This window comes from Heterodontus francisci, chromosome 40 (genome assembly GCF_036365525.1).
Source record: "Heterodontus francisci isolate sHetFra1 chromosome 40, sHetFra1.hap1, whole genome shotgun sequence".
In the NCBI taxonomy this organism is placed as follows: Eukaryota; Metazoa; Chordata; class Chondrichthyes; order Heterodontiformes; family Heterodontidae; genus Heterodontus; species Heterodontus francisci.
Window position 1 is genome coordinate 20383975 of NC_090410.1, and position 16039 is coordinate 20400013.

The 16039-nt window shown below is 43.5% G+C and overlaps 1 protein-coding gene across 1 annotated transcript; it reads left to right on the forward strand.

Annotated features, from left to right (window-relative positions):
- Positions 1 to 9689: 9689 nt before the first annotated feature.
- Positions 9690 to 14798, forward strand: LOC137353180 (serine/arginine repetitive matrix protein 5-like). Its single transcript, XM_068019227.1, has 5 exons — positions 9690 to 9753; positions 10895 to 10974; positions 12551 to 13042; positions 13159 to 13959; positions 14055 to 14798. The coding sequence occupies exons 1-5, from the start codon at positions 9690 to 9692 to the stop codon at positions 14796 to 14798; spliced, it is 2181 nt and encodes a 726-aa protein (XP_067875328.1).
- The last annotated feature ends 1241 nt before the right edge of the window (positions 14799 to 16039 follow it).

A 16039-nucleotide genomic window follows, 5' to 3' on the forward strand; every position in this document is an offset into this window, starting at 1 on the left:
AGTGCATTGCATCTGTCTTTACTGAGGAAGATGCTGCCGAAGTCATAGTGAAAGAGGAGGTAACTGAGACACTGGATAGGCTAAAAATTGATGAAGACCAAGTATTAGAAACGCAGGCTGGGCTTAAAGTTGATAAGTCACCAGGACCAAATGGGATGCATCCAAGGATACTGAAGGAAATAAGACAGGAAATTATGGAGGCACTGGCCAGAACCTTTCAATGATCTTTAGGTACAGGGATGGTGCCAGAAGGCTGGAGAATTGAAAATGTTACACCCTTGTTCAAAAAAAGGATAAACCCAGCAATTACAGGCCAGCCAGTTTAACATCAGTGGTGGGAAAGCTTTTAGAAATGATAATTCGAGACAAGATTAACAGTCACTTGGAAAAGTATGATTTAATTAAGGAATGCTAGCACGGATTTGTTAAAGGCAAATCGTGTTTAACTGACTGGATTGAGTTTTTTGATGAGGTAACAGTGAGAGTCGATGAGGGTAATGCAGGTGATGTAGTGCACATGGACTTCCAAAAGGCATTTGATGAAGTGCCATATAATAATGTCAGCAAAGTTGAGGCATATGAAATAAAAGGGACAGCATGGATATGAAATTGGCTGAGTGACAGTAAACAGAGAGTAGTGGCGAAAAGTTGTTTTTCGGACTGGAGGAAAATATACAGTGGGGTTTCCCAGGGGTCAGTACTAGGACCATTGCTTTTACTGACATGTGTTAGACTTAGACTTGGTTGTGCAAGGCACACTTTCAAAACTTGCAGATGACACTTAACTTGGAAGTATTGTGAACTGTGAGGAAGATAGTGATAGACTTCAAGAGGACATAGGTTGGCGGAATGGGCGGACAGGTGGTCGATGAAATTTAATGCAGAGAAGTGTGATGTGATACATTTTGGTAGGAAGAATGAGGAGAATCAATGTAAATTAAAGGATCCAATTCTAATGGGGGTACAGAAGCAGAGGGACCTGAGAGTATATGTGCACCAATCATTGAAGGGCAGGTTGAGAAAGTGATTAAAAAGGCTATGGAGTCTGTGCTTTATAAATAGTGGCATAGGGTACAAAAGCAAGGAAGTTATGTGAGCCTTTACACTGGTTTGGCCTCAACTGGAGTATTGTGTCCAGTTCTGGGCAGCATACATCAGGAAGGATGTGAAGGCATTCGAGAGGGTGCAGAAAAACTTTTACGAGAATGGTTCCAGGAATGATGGACTTCGGTTACGTCAATACATTGGAGAAGGTGGGGCTATTCTTGGAGAAAAAAAGGTTGACAGGAGATTTGATAGAGGTGTTCAAAATCATGTTGGTTCTGGACAGAATAGATGGAGAGAAACTGTTCCTATTGGCAGAAAGGTCGAGAACCAGAGGACACCAATATAAGATGAATGGAAAATGAGTGAACCAACAGTGAAATGAGGAAAAATATTTTTACACAGCAAGTGCTTAGGATCCAGAAGGCTCGGCCTGAGAGTATGGTGGAAGTAGATGCAAATCATAGCTTTCTAAAGGGAATTAGATGAGCACCGGATGAGAAATAAATTCCAGGTCTGCAGCGAAAGAGCAGGGGAGTGGGACTTGATGACTTGCTCTTGCAGAGAGCTGGCATGGACACGATGGGCCGAATGTCCTCCTTCTGTGCTGTAACCATTCTATGATAAGTGTCATCTTTTAAAAGAAAACGTCCATCATGTTAGAATAAATCCGTCCTAATGGGAACCTTGTTGAGTACTTTCAAATGGTGAGATTTCCAAGACAAACTGTGCTCCTCACATCAGCCAAAAGGATATTCAATGGAAATGAAAATGGTTTCAATAACAGGTGCCAATTTTATGCCCAGTCAGACTGTTGAAAATTTAACTCAGGGTGAGATTGGCACCTCATTGCTGTGAGAAAGGAAGTAACAGGAGGTTGAGGAGACTGAGAAATTGAGGAGACTGAGAATTTGAGGAGACTGAGAACCTGAGGAGACTGAGAATTTGAGGAGACTGAGAATTTGAGGAGACTGAGAACCTGAGCAGACTGAGAATTTGAGGAGACTGAGAATTTGAGGAGACTGAGAACCTGAGCAGACTGAGAATTTGAGGAGACTGAGAACTTGAGAAGACTGAGAACCTGAGAAGACTGAGAACCTGAGGAGACTGAGAATTTGAGGAGACTAAGAATTTGAGGAGACTGAGAACTTGAGAAGACTGAGAATTTGAGGAGACTGAGAACCTGAGGAGACTGAGAATTTGAGGAGACTGAGAATTTGAGGAGACTGAGAACCTGAGCAGACTGAGAATTTGAGGAGACTGAGAACCTGAGGAGACTGAGAATTTGAGGAGACTGAGAACTTGAGAAGACTGAGAACCTGAGGAGACTGAGAACCTGAGAAGACTGAGAACCTGAGGAGACTGAGAATTTGAGGAGACTGAGAACTTGAGAAGACTGAGAACCTGAGGAGACTGAGAATTTGAGGAGACTGAGAACTTGAGAAGACTGAGAACCTGAGGAGACTGAGAATTTGAGGAGACTGAGAACTTGAGGAGACTGAGAACCTGAGGAGACTGAGAATTTGAGGAGACTGAGAATTTGAGGAGACTGAGAATTTGAGGATACTGAGAAACTGAGGAGACTGAGAACCTGAGGAGACTGAGAGCCCGATGAGACTGAGAACCCGAGGAGACTGAGAATTTGAGGAGACTGAGAAATTGAGGATACTGAGAAACTGAGGAGACTAAGAAATTGAGGAGACTGAGAACCTGAGGAGACTAAGAACCTGAGGAGACTGCGAAATTGAGGAGACTGAGAGCCCGATGAGACTGAGAACCCGAGGAGACTGAGAATTTGAGGATACTGGGAAACTGAGGAGACTGAGAACCTGAGGAGACTGAGAACCTGAGGAGACTGAGATATTGAGGAGACTGAGAGCCCGATGAGACTGAGAACCTGAGGAGACTGAGAAATTGAGGAGACTGAGAGCCCGATGAGACTGAGGACCCGAGGAGACTGAGAATTTGAGGAGACTGAGAAATTGAGGAGACTGAGAACCTGAGGAGACTGAGAAATTGAGGAGACTGAGAGCCCGATGAGACTGAGAACCTGAGGAGACTGAGAATTTGAGGAGACTGAGAACCTGAGGAGACTGAGAATTTGAGGAGACTGAGAAATTGAGGATACTGAGAAACTGAGGAGACTGAGAACCCGAGGAGACTGAGAGCCTGAGGAGACTGAGAAATTGAGGAGACTGAGAACTTGAGGAGACTGAGAGCCCGATGAGACTGAGAATTTGAGGAAACTGAGAAATTGAGGAGACTGAGAACCTGAGGAGACTGAGAAATTGAGGAGACTGAGAGCCCGATGAGACTGAGAACCTGAGGAGACTGAGAATTTGAGGAGACTGAGAACCTGAGGAGACTGTGAATTTGAGGAGACTGAGAAATTAAGGATACTGAGAAACTGAGGAGACTGAGAACCTGAGGAGACTGAGAACCTGAGGAGACTGAGAAATTGAGGAGATTGAGAGCCCGATGAGACTGAGAACTCGAGGAGACTGAGAATTTGAGGAAACTGAGAAATTGAGGAGTCTGAGAACCTGAGGAGACTGAGAACCTGAGGAGACTGAGAACCTGAGGAGACTGAGAAATTGTGGAGACTGAGAAATTGAACAGACCACAGAACTGGGGAGATCAAGGATTTAGGGATACCAGGAGCTGGTGGTACCTGAAGAGCAAGAAATGTCTGAAAATTAACAGTGAAATGGAGCAAGTGTGTAAATCGGTGTTCATTTTAATATAGAGTATTTAATATAGAATGGTTTAGAATTCATCATTCAGTCTCAAGGTGCTTCTATCTTGCTGCTGTGTTTTGTGGACAGAACCAAGGGACAACTTCATGTCACTTTCCCCCCCACCATTTTATTCTATCCAACACCACTCTAAGTTGGCCCATTGGAGACTTTGGGTTGCCAACCCTCTGGGATTTTCCTGGAGTCTCCAGGAATTAAAGATTCATCTCCTGAACACTTCTGCGAGCAACATCTGGAGAAAAATCATAGAGGCATTAAAATAAATGGTGTCTTTCTTCATTTTCTTTGAACACTTCCATTAAAAGTTACTAAATTATTGGACATGGGGGGAAAATACTGTTGGACTGGGTGGGGTGTCTGGAGGTGGGAGGCAGTGTGATGAAACCTCAGGAGTATGTTCAATCAGAGTTGGCAACCCGAATGGAGACCTGCCTTCTTAGCAAACTGCACAGTACAACGACATCACGGTGTCACATCATAACATTGGATGCACCAAGTGCATATTGGGTTGGACGTGGACTCGGTAAAACCAGCAGCAGCTCAGGAAACCGAAGAACAAAAGCGGGTCTCCACTGATGCTGGAAGTAGGCCAGGTCATTTATTATTTCAGAGTGAGTATTGACACCACTGTGTCAACCTATAGAAAATGAGTCTGGGGAACTAATAATGGATAATAAGGAGATGACAGATGAACAGATATTTTGCATCAGTCTTCACTACTGAGGATACAAGTAACATCCCAGTATTAGCTGTAAGTCAGGAAATGGAAGGGAGGGAGGAACTCAAGAAAATTGCAGTCACCAGGGAAGTGGTACTGAACAAATTGTTGGAGCTGCGGGCTGAGGTGTCCCCGGGTGCTGATGGACTTCATCCTAGGGTCTTAAAAGGAAATGGCTAGTGAGATAGTTGATGCGTTAGTTTTAATTTTCCAAAATTCCCTAGGTTCGGGGAAGGTTCCGTTAGATTGGAAAATAGCGAATGTAACTCCTTTATTCAAAACGGGAGGGAGACAGAAAGCAGGAAACCACAGGCCAGTTAGCTTAACATCTGTCTTAGGGGAAATGTTAGAAGTTATTATTAAAGGCATTATAGCAGGGCATTTAGAAAAATTTAAGGTAATCAGGCAGAGTCAACATGGTTTTGTGAAAGGGTAATCTTGTTTAACCAATTTATTGGAGTTCTTTGAGGGAGTTACATGTGCTGTGGATAAAGGGGATTGTACTTAGATTTCCAGAAGGCACTTGAGAAGGTGCCACATCAATGGTTATTGCAGAAAATAAAAGCTCATGGTGTAGGAGGTAACATATTGATATAGATAGAAGATTGGCTAACTAACAGGAAACAGACAGTAGGCATAAACGGGTCATTGTCTGGTTGACAAGATGTAATGAGTGGTGTGCCACAGGGATCTGTGCTGGGGCCTCAACTTTTTACAATTTATATAAATGACTTAGATGAAGGGACCGAAGGCATGTTTGCTAAATTTGCTGATGACACATAGATAGGTAGGAAAGTAACTTGTGAAGAGTACATAAGGAGCTACAAAGGGATATAGATAGGTTAAGTGAGTGGGAAAAGACAAGGCAAATGCAGTATAATGTGGGAACGTGTGAAGTTGTCCACTTTGGCAGGAAGAATAAAAAAGAAGCATATTATCTAAATGGTGAGAGATTGCAGAACTCTGAGATGCAGAGGGATCTGGGTGTCCTAGTGCATGTGTCGCAAAAGGTTAGTATGCAGGTACAGCACGTAATTAGGAAAGCTAATAGAATGTGATCATTTATCGCGAGGGAAATTGAATACAAAATTAGGGGGGTTATGCTTCAGCTATACAGGGCATTGGTGAGACCACATCTGGAGTACTGTGTACAGTACAGGTCTCCTTATTTAAGGAAGAATGTAAATGCGTTGGAGACAGTACAGAGAAGGTTTACTAGACTAATACCTGAAATGGGCAGGCTGTCTTACAAGGAAAGGTTGGACAGGCTAGGCTTGTATCCGCTGGAATTTAGAAGAGTAAGAGGTGACTTGATTGAAACATATAAGATCCTGAGGGGTCTTGACAGGGTGGATGTGGAAAGGATATTTCCCCTTGTGGAAGAATCTAGAACTAGGGGTCACTGTTTAAAAATAAGGGGTCGCCCATATAAGACATAGATGAAGATAAATTTTTTCTCTCAGAGGGTCGTGAGTCTTTGGAATTCTCTTCCTCAAAAGGCGGTGGAAGCAGAGTCTTTGAATATTTTTAAGGCAGAGTTAGATAGATTCTTGATAAGCAAGGGGGTGGAAAGTTATCAGGGAATGTGGAGAAATCAGTTCAGCCATGAACTTATTGAATGGCGGAGCAGGCTCGAAGGGCCGAGTGGCCTATTCCTGCTTCTAATTCATATGTTCGAAACCGATGAGCTGGGGTGAGGCTTACGGCAGGACTTACAGAAAACAATCTATTTCACAGAAAACAGAATCTAATTTACAGCAAACAGCATCTACTTAATAAAAAGCAGAGTCTATTTAACCAGTCACTACAAAATACAGAAAACAGGACTCATGAGCAAAACTACAGCAGAGTCTACCGATAATAGCAGGGTTATTTCTTCAGCAAAATGCAGTGAGTGGAGGATAATTACGTAATCCAAATTATGTGCATAAAATTAATCCTGGTCACGTACATCAGGGCCATCTTCAGGCATGATTGACAGGGAAATTTCCCAATCATTTCCATTCTGACTGGGAATAGTGTGTCATTATATATGCAGCCGTTATTTTTACAAAGGTGAAGACAGCAGGTGAACCGAGCATTTGCCATTGACTGTTAAAACATAAAAGCACCTTCTGAGCTGGAATGATGGTGACGCCTGTGATATTTGGTCGATACTCAAAACGAGCCTGATCTGTAAGCTTCACTGAACAATGGCAGCCCTTTATCAGTGAGTTTAATGTTGAGCAGGTTAATATTTACTAGAGTGAACAGTCTCAAGGTTGAGTCCAGTGTTCTGTTAGGGGCTTGTTTATGTTGGAATGTTTTCTGCCAACTTGTGCATTCCACCCCGTGAGTTGGTTTCTGTGTTTAGATCTCTTTTTGATTCAGGTCAAAGTTCAACAGCTCCAAGCGCCGATCAGTCTGAGCCCAGTTCTGGATAAACGGAAATGCAGAAATTACGAGTAAGGTGGGAATGATCATTCCTCAATAATTTTGGGATGGTGAGGCAGAGGGTTTCGATGACCCTTTGCTCAGACGTTCCTAAGTTGTCTACAGCTGTGGTCAAGGGGGTTTCAAAGTGACCTGCTGAGATTCTCCGCCAGTTTCACACTTGAGGAGCTCAGAAGGAGCAGTAACAGTGATTGTCCTTCCGACTTCTCCAGAGTGAAAATGGCCATGATCTGATGTATCAGTTCATTTCTTTAATGATACCTAAATGAAACCACTATAAAGGCACCTTCTCACTGTGGCTAATTGACATCAAAAACGTAGGCTTGTTATGCTGCACCATGCAATAGAGCTACAATGTGCTGCACTATTGTGCTGTCTCATCTCTGATCTTTATTATTGCTCTCTGTTAATTTTGTTCCATTGCAACTTTGATGATAGGTCACTAAGGCAAAATAACGAGTAGTATTGATAAAATGGGCAATGGGAAGAGGGGATTGTGACGGAAGGATTAAAGGATAGATGTGACCAAGGGTCAGATGACAAACGTTTCTTGTATCCTGTTCAGGGGTATGAGGGAGGGGCCTAGATGGTAGTAGTGGTGCAGCCTTCGATTGGCTTAGACTTTTGCAGAGTGAAGAGTTTGTTGGGGATAAAAAAAATTATAGAAAATTTCTACAGCAACTTTCACAACCTCTGATTGTCCCAGGCGATTTACAACCAATGAAGTATTTCCGAAGTGTAGTAATGTAGGAAACGCAGCAGCCAATTTATGCACAGCAAGCTCCCACAAACAGAAATGTGATAATGACCAGATAATCTGTTTTTGTGATGTTGGTTGTGGGATAAATATTGGCCAGGACACTGGGGAGAACTCCCCCTGCTCTTCAAATAGTGCCATACGATCTTTTATGTCCAGAAAGGGCCTCAGTTTAACACCTCATCTGAAAGGCAGCACTCCCTCAGTACTACACTGAAGCACCAGCTTAGATTTTGTACTCAAGTGTGCAGCCTGGGACTTGACCCCACAAGCTTCTGAGACGAGTATAATGCCCACTAAGCCGCAGCTGACACCTATGAAGAAGCAGAAGAGGAAACATATGGAAATGATGGACAGGAAAAGACTCACTGGTTCATCTAGCCTGTGCCATACAGTTGTGATGCCTCATTCATCACGATACTGACACTCCTGGAGCTTTGCAATCTCCTAGGAGAAACAGCAACCAGTAAAAAATCCAAACCAATAAGGGGAAAACCTGGAAAATTCCTCTGCAACATCTTTAGGCAATGAAAACAAGTCCAGGAGGCCATTTTGATGCTGACACAGCACTCACCTCATCTACAATGTGATCTGTGCTCCGACCAGAAGCAGGAATACAGTGAATCAGCATTGATCACATGAGCGACAGCCTGTTCCACAGGTCACAGAGTCGTCATAGAGTTATACAGCACAGAAACAGGACCTTCGGCCCATTGTGTCTGTGCCAGCCATCAAGCACCTAACTATTCTAATCCCATTTTCCGGCACTTGGCCTGTAGCCTTGTGTGCTATGGTGTTTCAAGTGCTCATCTAAATACTTCTTAAATGTTGTGAGGGTTCCTGCCTCTACCACCTCTTCAGGCAGTGTGTCCCAGGTTCCAACCACCCTCTGGGTGAAAAAAAGTATTCCTCAAATCCCCTCTAAACCTCCTGCACCTTACCTTAAATCTATTATAGGTCTAATATTTCCTGGGCAAAGGAGATCTGCTTCGCATCTAACCTAATTCCGACCATACAAAACTTGCAAATGGAATTCCTGGTCCTCCATAACCTATCTAGATGATCCGCAGAAACACAATCTGGTCCCTTCATTATTTTAGAATAAATCCTGATTATTTTATAGGCCCAAAGTCTGTACTTTTCTAAAGTATACAGGCCCTGGTGTCTGAACCTACCTGGGTAACTAAAGTCTTTCAAACTGGGAATTAATCGTGTGGTCCTCCTCTACATCCTTTTGGAGACATTATATTCTTACTAAGGTCTAACAAGGACAACATTTATTTCTTGATGAATTGTCCTGTAAATGCAAACTAGAAGCCTGTTTCACTTAGCAAAAATCCTAAGAACCATAAGCCACAGAAGGCTGTTCAGCCCATTGTGCCTGTATCAGCTGTTTGAAGAGCTATCGATTAGTCCCACTGCCCCTGTTCTTTCCTCATAGCCCTGAAAATTTCTCCATTTCCCTTTTGAATATTACACCCACCACCCTTTTAGACAGTGCATTCCAGATCACAATATCTCGCTGCATAAAAAACATTTCTCCTCAGCTCTTGCTCGACTTCTTTTAAAGAGTGATACACTATAACATCCAAATCTCTTTCATTCATTGCTGGTACAAATTCAGTTCCCTGTAGGTTTTATTTATGTTTAGCATTTGACCTGCATAACACTACTTTTCTGATTTTAATCGCTCCACCATTGGTGGCCGTGCCTTCCGTTGCCTAGGCCCCAAGCTCTGGAATTCCCTCTCCACATCTCTCCGCCTCTCCACCTCGCTTTCCTCCTTTAAGACACTCCTTAAAACCTACCTCTTTGACCACGCTTTTGGTCATCTGACCTAATATCTCCTTTTGTAGCTCATACTCTGTTTTATAATGACCCTGTGAAGCTCCTTGGGATGTGTTTTTACATTAAAGATGCTTTATAAATATAAGTTGTTGTTGTTCTCTATGTTAAACATTATTTGCCAAACGCAGGCCCAATGCACCAACACATTGAGGAGTGGTTAAGCATGCACTACCACTCGAACTTTCGCACATCCCTTGGTATGGTCATTGAACTAGCGGATTGTTCCACCAACACCTACATCTAGATCATCGAAAATTCTTCTTCTTCTTTCTTCTTCTTTGGCCTCCTTGTCTCAAGAGACAATGGGTAAGCGCATAGAGGTGGTCAGTGGTTTGTGGAGCTGCGCCTGGAGTGGCTACAAAGGCCAATTCTAGAGTGACAGACTCTTCCACAGGCGCTGCAGATAAAATTGGTTGTCGGGGTTGTTACACAGTTGGCTCTCTCCTTGCGCTTCAGTCTTTTTTCCTGCCAACTGCTAAGTCTCTTCGACTCGCCATACGTTAGCCCCGCCTTTATGGCTGTCCGCCAGCTCTGGCGATCATTGGCAACTGACTCCCACGACTTGTGATCAATGTCACAGGACTTCATGTCGCGTTTGCAGACGTCTTTAAAGCGGAGACATGGACGGCCGGTGGGTCTGATACCAGTGACGAGCTTGCTGTGCAATGTGTCCTTGGGGATCCTGCCATCTTCCATGCGGCTCACATGGCCAAGCCATCTCAAGCGCCGCTGGCTCAGTAGGGTGTATATGCTGGGAATGTTGGCCGCCTCTAGGACTTCTGTGTTGGAAATACGGTCCTGCCACCTGATGCCAAGGATTCTCTGGAGGCAGCGAAGATGGAATGAATTGAGATGTCGCTCTTGGCTGACATACGTTGTCCAGGCCTCGCTGCCATAGAGCAAGGTACTGAGGACATAGGCTTGATACACTCGGACTTTTGTGTTCCGTGTCAGTGCGCCATTTTCCCACACTCTCTTGGCCAGTCTGGACATAGCAGCGGACGCCTTTCCCATGCGCTTGTTGATTTCTGCATCGAGAGACAGGTTACTGGTGATAGTTGAGCCTAGGTAGGTGAACTCTTGAACCACTTCCAGAGCGTGGTCGCCGATATTGATGGATGGAGCATTTCTGATGTCCTGTCCCATGATGTTCATGGAAAATAGTAAACAGCAATGGCCTTAACACCGATCCCTGCAGGACACAGTGGTAACCGGCCTCCAAGTTAATCCATTCATAACATTCTGCCTGTGGGCATTCAGCCAATTCTCAATATTCCACCACTAATTTTAGAAGGTTCTATCTTGTAAACTACCCTCAGGTGAGGTACTTTATCAAAGGCCTTCTGAAAGTCCACGTAGACAATGGAAACTGGGTTACCCTCACCATGGTGACGTCTTCAAAAAATTCAATCACATTTGTAAGATGCCACCTTCTTTTCTGGAAGCTGTGTGGGGTATTGCTGATGGGGCTTTCACTAGCTAAGTGGTCATATAGAGTATCCTTAATGATTCCTCAGAACATCCTCCCCATGACTGAAGTCAAGATAATGATATATTTGGTCTATAGTTTCTGGTTCAGCTTTATCACTCTTTCAAATCATAGGTGTAACTATGTTAGCATCCTTCCAGTCTGAGGGAGCACTCCTCAACTCCAGCGAGTTGTTATATGAACATACGAATTAGGAGCAGAAGTAGGCCATTCGACCCCTCGAGCCTGCTTCAATAAGATCATGGGTGAAATGTTAGTTTCTCGAATTCCACACTCCGATCTACCCCCGATAACCTTTGATCCCCTTGCCTAACAAGAATTGATCTAACTCCGTCTTAAAAATATTTAATTACCTGCCTCCACCACCTTCTGAGGCAGAGAGTTCCAAAGTCGCACAACCCTTTGAGAGAAAAAAATTCTCCTCATCTCCGTCCTAAAAGGGCAACTCCTAATTTTAAAACAATGCCTCCTAATTCTGGACTCATCCTTTCCACATCCACCTTGTCAAGACCGGTCAGGATCTTGTAAACTTCAGTCAAGTCTCCCCTTCACTCTTCTGAACTCCAGTGAAAACAAGCGCAGTTTGTCCAACTTTTCCTCATAAGACATCCCGCTCATTCCAGGTATCAATCTAGTAAACCTCCTCTGAGCTCCCATTTACATCCTTCCTTAAATAAGGAGACCAAAACTGCACACAGTATTCGAGATATTGTCTCACCAATTCCCTGTGTAACTGAAGCATAACATCCTTACTTTTATTTTCAATTCCTCTCCTCATAAAGGATAGCATTCCATTAGCCTTCTTTATGACTTGCAGGTACAGGCAAGGAGCTCCCGTAGCACTTGTCCCATTTCTTTAAAGACCATTGGGTGGATATCAGCTGGCTGATCTATTTTAAGACTCCTTCTTCTATTTAAGGTGATATCTTCATCTATTTTAAAAATAGCAACTTTACTGTTGAAAACACCACTTCATTCTGTCAGTTGAGCATCCAATTCTAGTGTAAAGACTAATACAAAATACTTCTTCAGTATCGCTGTCATACCGTGAGAATCCTTCCTGACTTGTTCTTCAGCTTCTTTCAATGGCAGAATACAGTCTTTGTTGATCCTCTGACTCTTAATATAGCTGATTTTTCTTCCTTCATTATTACCACAGTTACCCTTTCTCCATTAACTTTTCAAAGTGAATAGTAACCTCATTGTTTCAGCTATTGAGTTGGAGGCAGGAGCAGGACTTCTGGTCATGATGCAAACAACAGGAAACAAAATCTCCAAACTCATGACCCAGCAGAGTGTCCGAATTTACAATCTAAACTACAGTTGAGTCCCGGAACTCATGACCCAAACTACAGCAAACAGAGTCCCGGAACTCATGACCCAAACTACAGCAAACAGATTTCCGGAACTCATGACCCATACTACAGCAAACAGAGTCCCGGAACTCATGACCCAAACTACAGCAAACAGATTCCCGGAACTCATGACGCAAACTACACAAACAGAGTCCCAGAACTCATGACACAAACTACAGCAAACAGAGACCCAGAACTTATGACCCAAACTACAGTAGAGTCCTGGAACTCATGATCCAAACTAAAGCAAACAGATTCCCGGAACTCATGATCCAAACTACAGCAAACAGAGTCCCAGAACTCATGACCCAAACTACAGCAAACAGAGTCCCAGAACTCATGACCCAAACTAAAGCAAACAGATTCCCGGAACTCATGATCCAAACTACAGCAAACAGAGTCCCAGAACTCATGAGCCAAACTACAGCAAACAGAGTCCCAGAACTCATGACCCAAACTACAGCAAACAGAGTCCCGGAACTCATGACCCAAACTACAGCAAACAGATTCCCGGAACTCATGACCCAAACTACAGCAAACAGAGTCCCAGAACTCATGACACAAACTACAGCAAACAGAGTCCCAGAACTTATGACCCAAACTACAGCAAACAGAGTCCCAGAATTCATGACACAAACTACAGCAAACAGAGTCCCAGAACTTATGACCCAAACTACAGCAAACAGAGTCCTGGAACTCATGACCCAAACTAGAGCTAACAGAGTCCCAGAACTCATGACCCAAACTACAGCAAACAGAGTCCCGGAACTCATGACACAAACTACAGCAAACAGATTCCCGGAACTCATGACCCAAACTACAGCAAACAGAGTCCCAGACCTCATGACACAAACTACAGCAAACAGAGTCCCAGAACTTATGACCCAAACTACAGCAAACAGAGTCCCAGAATTCATGACACAAACTACAGCAAACAGAGTCCCAGAACGTATGACCCAAACTACAGCAAACAGACTCCTGGAACTCATGACCCAAACTACAGAAAACAGAGTCCCGGAACTCATGACCCAAACTACAGCAAACAGATTCCCGGAACTCATGACCCAAATTACAGCAAACAGAGTCCCAGAACTCATGACCCAAACTACAGCAAACAGAGTCCCAGAACTCATGACCCAAACTACAGCAAACAGAGTCCCAGAACTCATGACCCAAACTACAGCAAACAGATTCCCGGAACTCATGACCCAAACTACAGCAAACAGAGTCCCGGAACTCATGACCCAAACTACAGCAAACAGATTCCCGGAACTCATGACCCAAACTACAGCAAACAGAGTCCCAGAACTCATGACCCAAACTACAGCAAACAGAGTCCCGGAACTCATGATCCAAACTACAGCAAACAGAGTCCCAGAACTCGTGACCCAAACTGCAGAAAACAGAGACTTCAAACTCATGACCCAAACTACAGAAAGCAGAGTCCCAGAACTCATGAACCAAACTACAACAAACAGAGTTCCAGAACTCATGACCCAAACTACAGCAGAGTCCCGGAACTCGTGACACAAACTACAGAAAACAGAGTCCCAGAACTTGTGACACAAACTACAGCAAACAGAGACTTCAAACTCATGACCCAAACTACAGCAAACAGAGTCCCGGAACTCATGACCCAAACTACAACAAACAGAGTTCCAGAACTCATGACCCAAACTACAACAAACAGAGTTCCAGAACTCATGACCCAAACTACAACAAACTGAGTCCGAGAACTCATGATCCAAACTACAACAAACAGAGTTCCAGAACTCATAACCCAAACTACAGCAAACAGAGACTTCAAACTCATGACCCAAACTACAGCAAACAGAGTCCCAGAACTCGTGACACAAACTACAGAAAACAGAGACTTCAAACTCATGACCCAAACTACAGCAAACAGAGTTCCGGAACACATGACCCAACCTACAGCAAACAGAGTCCTGGAACTCATGACCCAAACTACAGCAAACAGAGTCCCGGAACCCGTGTCCCAAACTACAGAAAGCAGAGTCGCAGAACTCATGAACCAAACTGCAGCAAACAGAGTCCCAAAACTTGTGATACAAACTACAGAAAACAGAGACTTCAAACTCATGACCCAAACTACAGCAAACAGAGTCCCAGAACTTGTGATACAAACTACAGAAAACAGAGACTTCAAACTCATGACCCAAACTACAGCAAACAGAGACTTCAAATTCATGACCCAAACTACAGCAAACAGAGTCGCAGAACTCATGATCCAAACTACAGCAAACAGAGTCCCAGAACTCATGATCCAAACTACAGCAAACAGAGTCCCAGAACTCATGACCCAAACTACAGCAAACAGAGTCCCAGAACTCCTGACCCAAACTACAACAAACAGAGTCCCAGAACCAGCGTGACATAGTGGTGCAGTTGTTAGCACTGCAGCCTCACAGCTCCAGCAACCTGGGTTTGGTTCTGTGTACTGCTTATGTGGAGTTTGCAAGTTCTCCCTGTGACTGCATGGATTTCTTCCAGGTGCTCTGGTTTCCTTCCACATGCCAAGGAGTTGTGAGTTGATAGGTAAATTGGCCCTTGCAAAAAAAATTAATAAATAAAATTGCCCTTAGTGTAGGTAGGAGAATTGAGGGAAAATGGGATTAATATAAATGGGTGGTTGATGGTCAGCACAGACTCAGTGGGCCAAAGGGCCTGTTTCAGTGCTGTATCTTTCTATAACTCATGACCTAAACTACAGCAAACAGAGTCTCCAAACTTTCGCAAAGTGGGTCTCCTGACAACAGCTGGATTATTTCTCCAGCAAAATACAGTGAGCGGAGGATAGTTATACAATACAAATTATGTGAGTAAAATCAAACCCAGTCACTTGCAGATTGCAATCTCCAGGTGTGATTGACAGGGGAAATTACAATCATCTCCATTCTGGCTGGAACTTGTGGAAGTTATTATATACTTTTAATTCAAAATAACATTTTTGTTTACATCTTATTTAACTTTGTACATACCCAGTTAGCTATCTTAGCTTCTTTCCACCACAATTCATTCTTCTTACTTTAGTAACATAGATGGGTTGAATTTACTCTTAAAAACATGGCATTTATATGCATCCCTTCCCAGTATGGTTCACCAATTGCCTTCTTTGAATCCTCTGTCATTTTATTGAAGTTTTGAAATCAGGGTTTAATTGTAGATTTTCAGTACCTTTTGTTCTGTTCGCCAATTGAAACCTGATAACGTTATGACCCCTGGTAACTCAGATCCATAGCGTTGCCAGCAGCATTAACAATGGTGGAGATGTGGGAGGTCAAAAGAGAGAGTGAGGTCAATAGATGAAGGAAGACTCCTGGTGGAATCGTCACTGCTTAGGCAGGGGGTGATGGTGGTTTAGTGGTAGTGTCACTAGACTAGTACTTTAGACGGATAGCCTAATTCTTTGAGGATACAGGTTCAAAGCCCACCATGACAGTTTGTAGAATTAAAAATGCAGGGAATTTAAATTCGATTAATTAATGAATTCAATTGATTACTGAAATTAAAAGCTAGTTTCAGTAATGGTGTGATAAAGCTGTCATGAAAAAACCATCTGGTTCACTCATGTCCTTTAGGGAAGGAAATCTGCTGTCCTTACCTGGTCTGGCCTACATG

Coding starts and splice junctions, on each gene's coding strand:
- LOC137353180 (XM_068019227.1), top strand. CDS start 9,690: ATGCACCAACACATTGAGGAGTGGTTAAGCATGCACTACCACTCGAAC. Junction 9,754..10,894: donor GAACTTTCGCACATCCCTTG/GTATGGTCATTG, acceptor ACTTTATCAAAG/GCCTTCTGAAAGTCCACGTA. Junction 10,975..12,550: donor CAAAAAATTCAATCACATTT/GTAAGATGCCAC, acceptor CTACACAAACAG/AGTCCCAGAACTCATGACAC.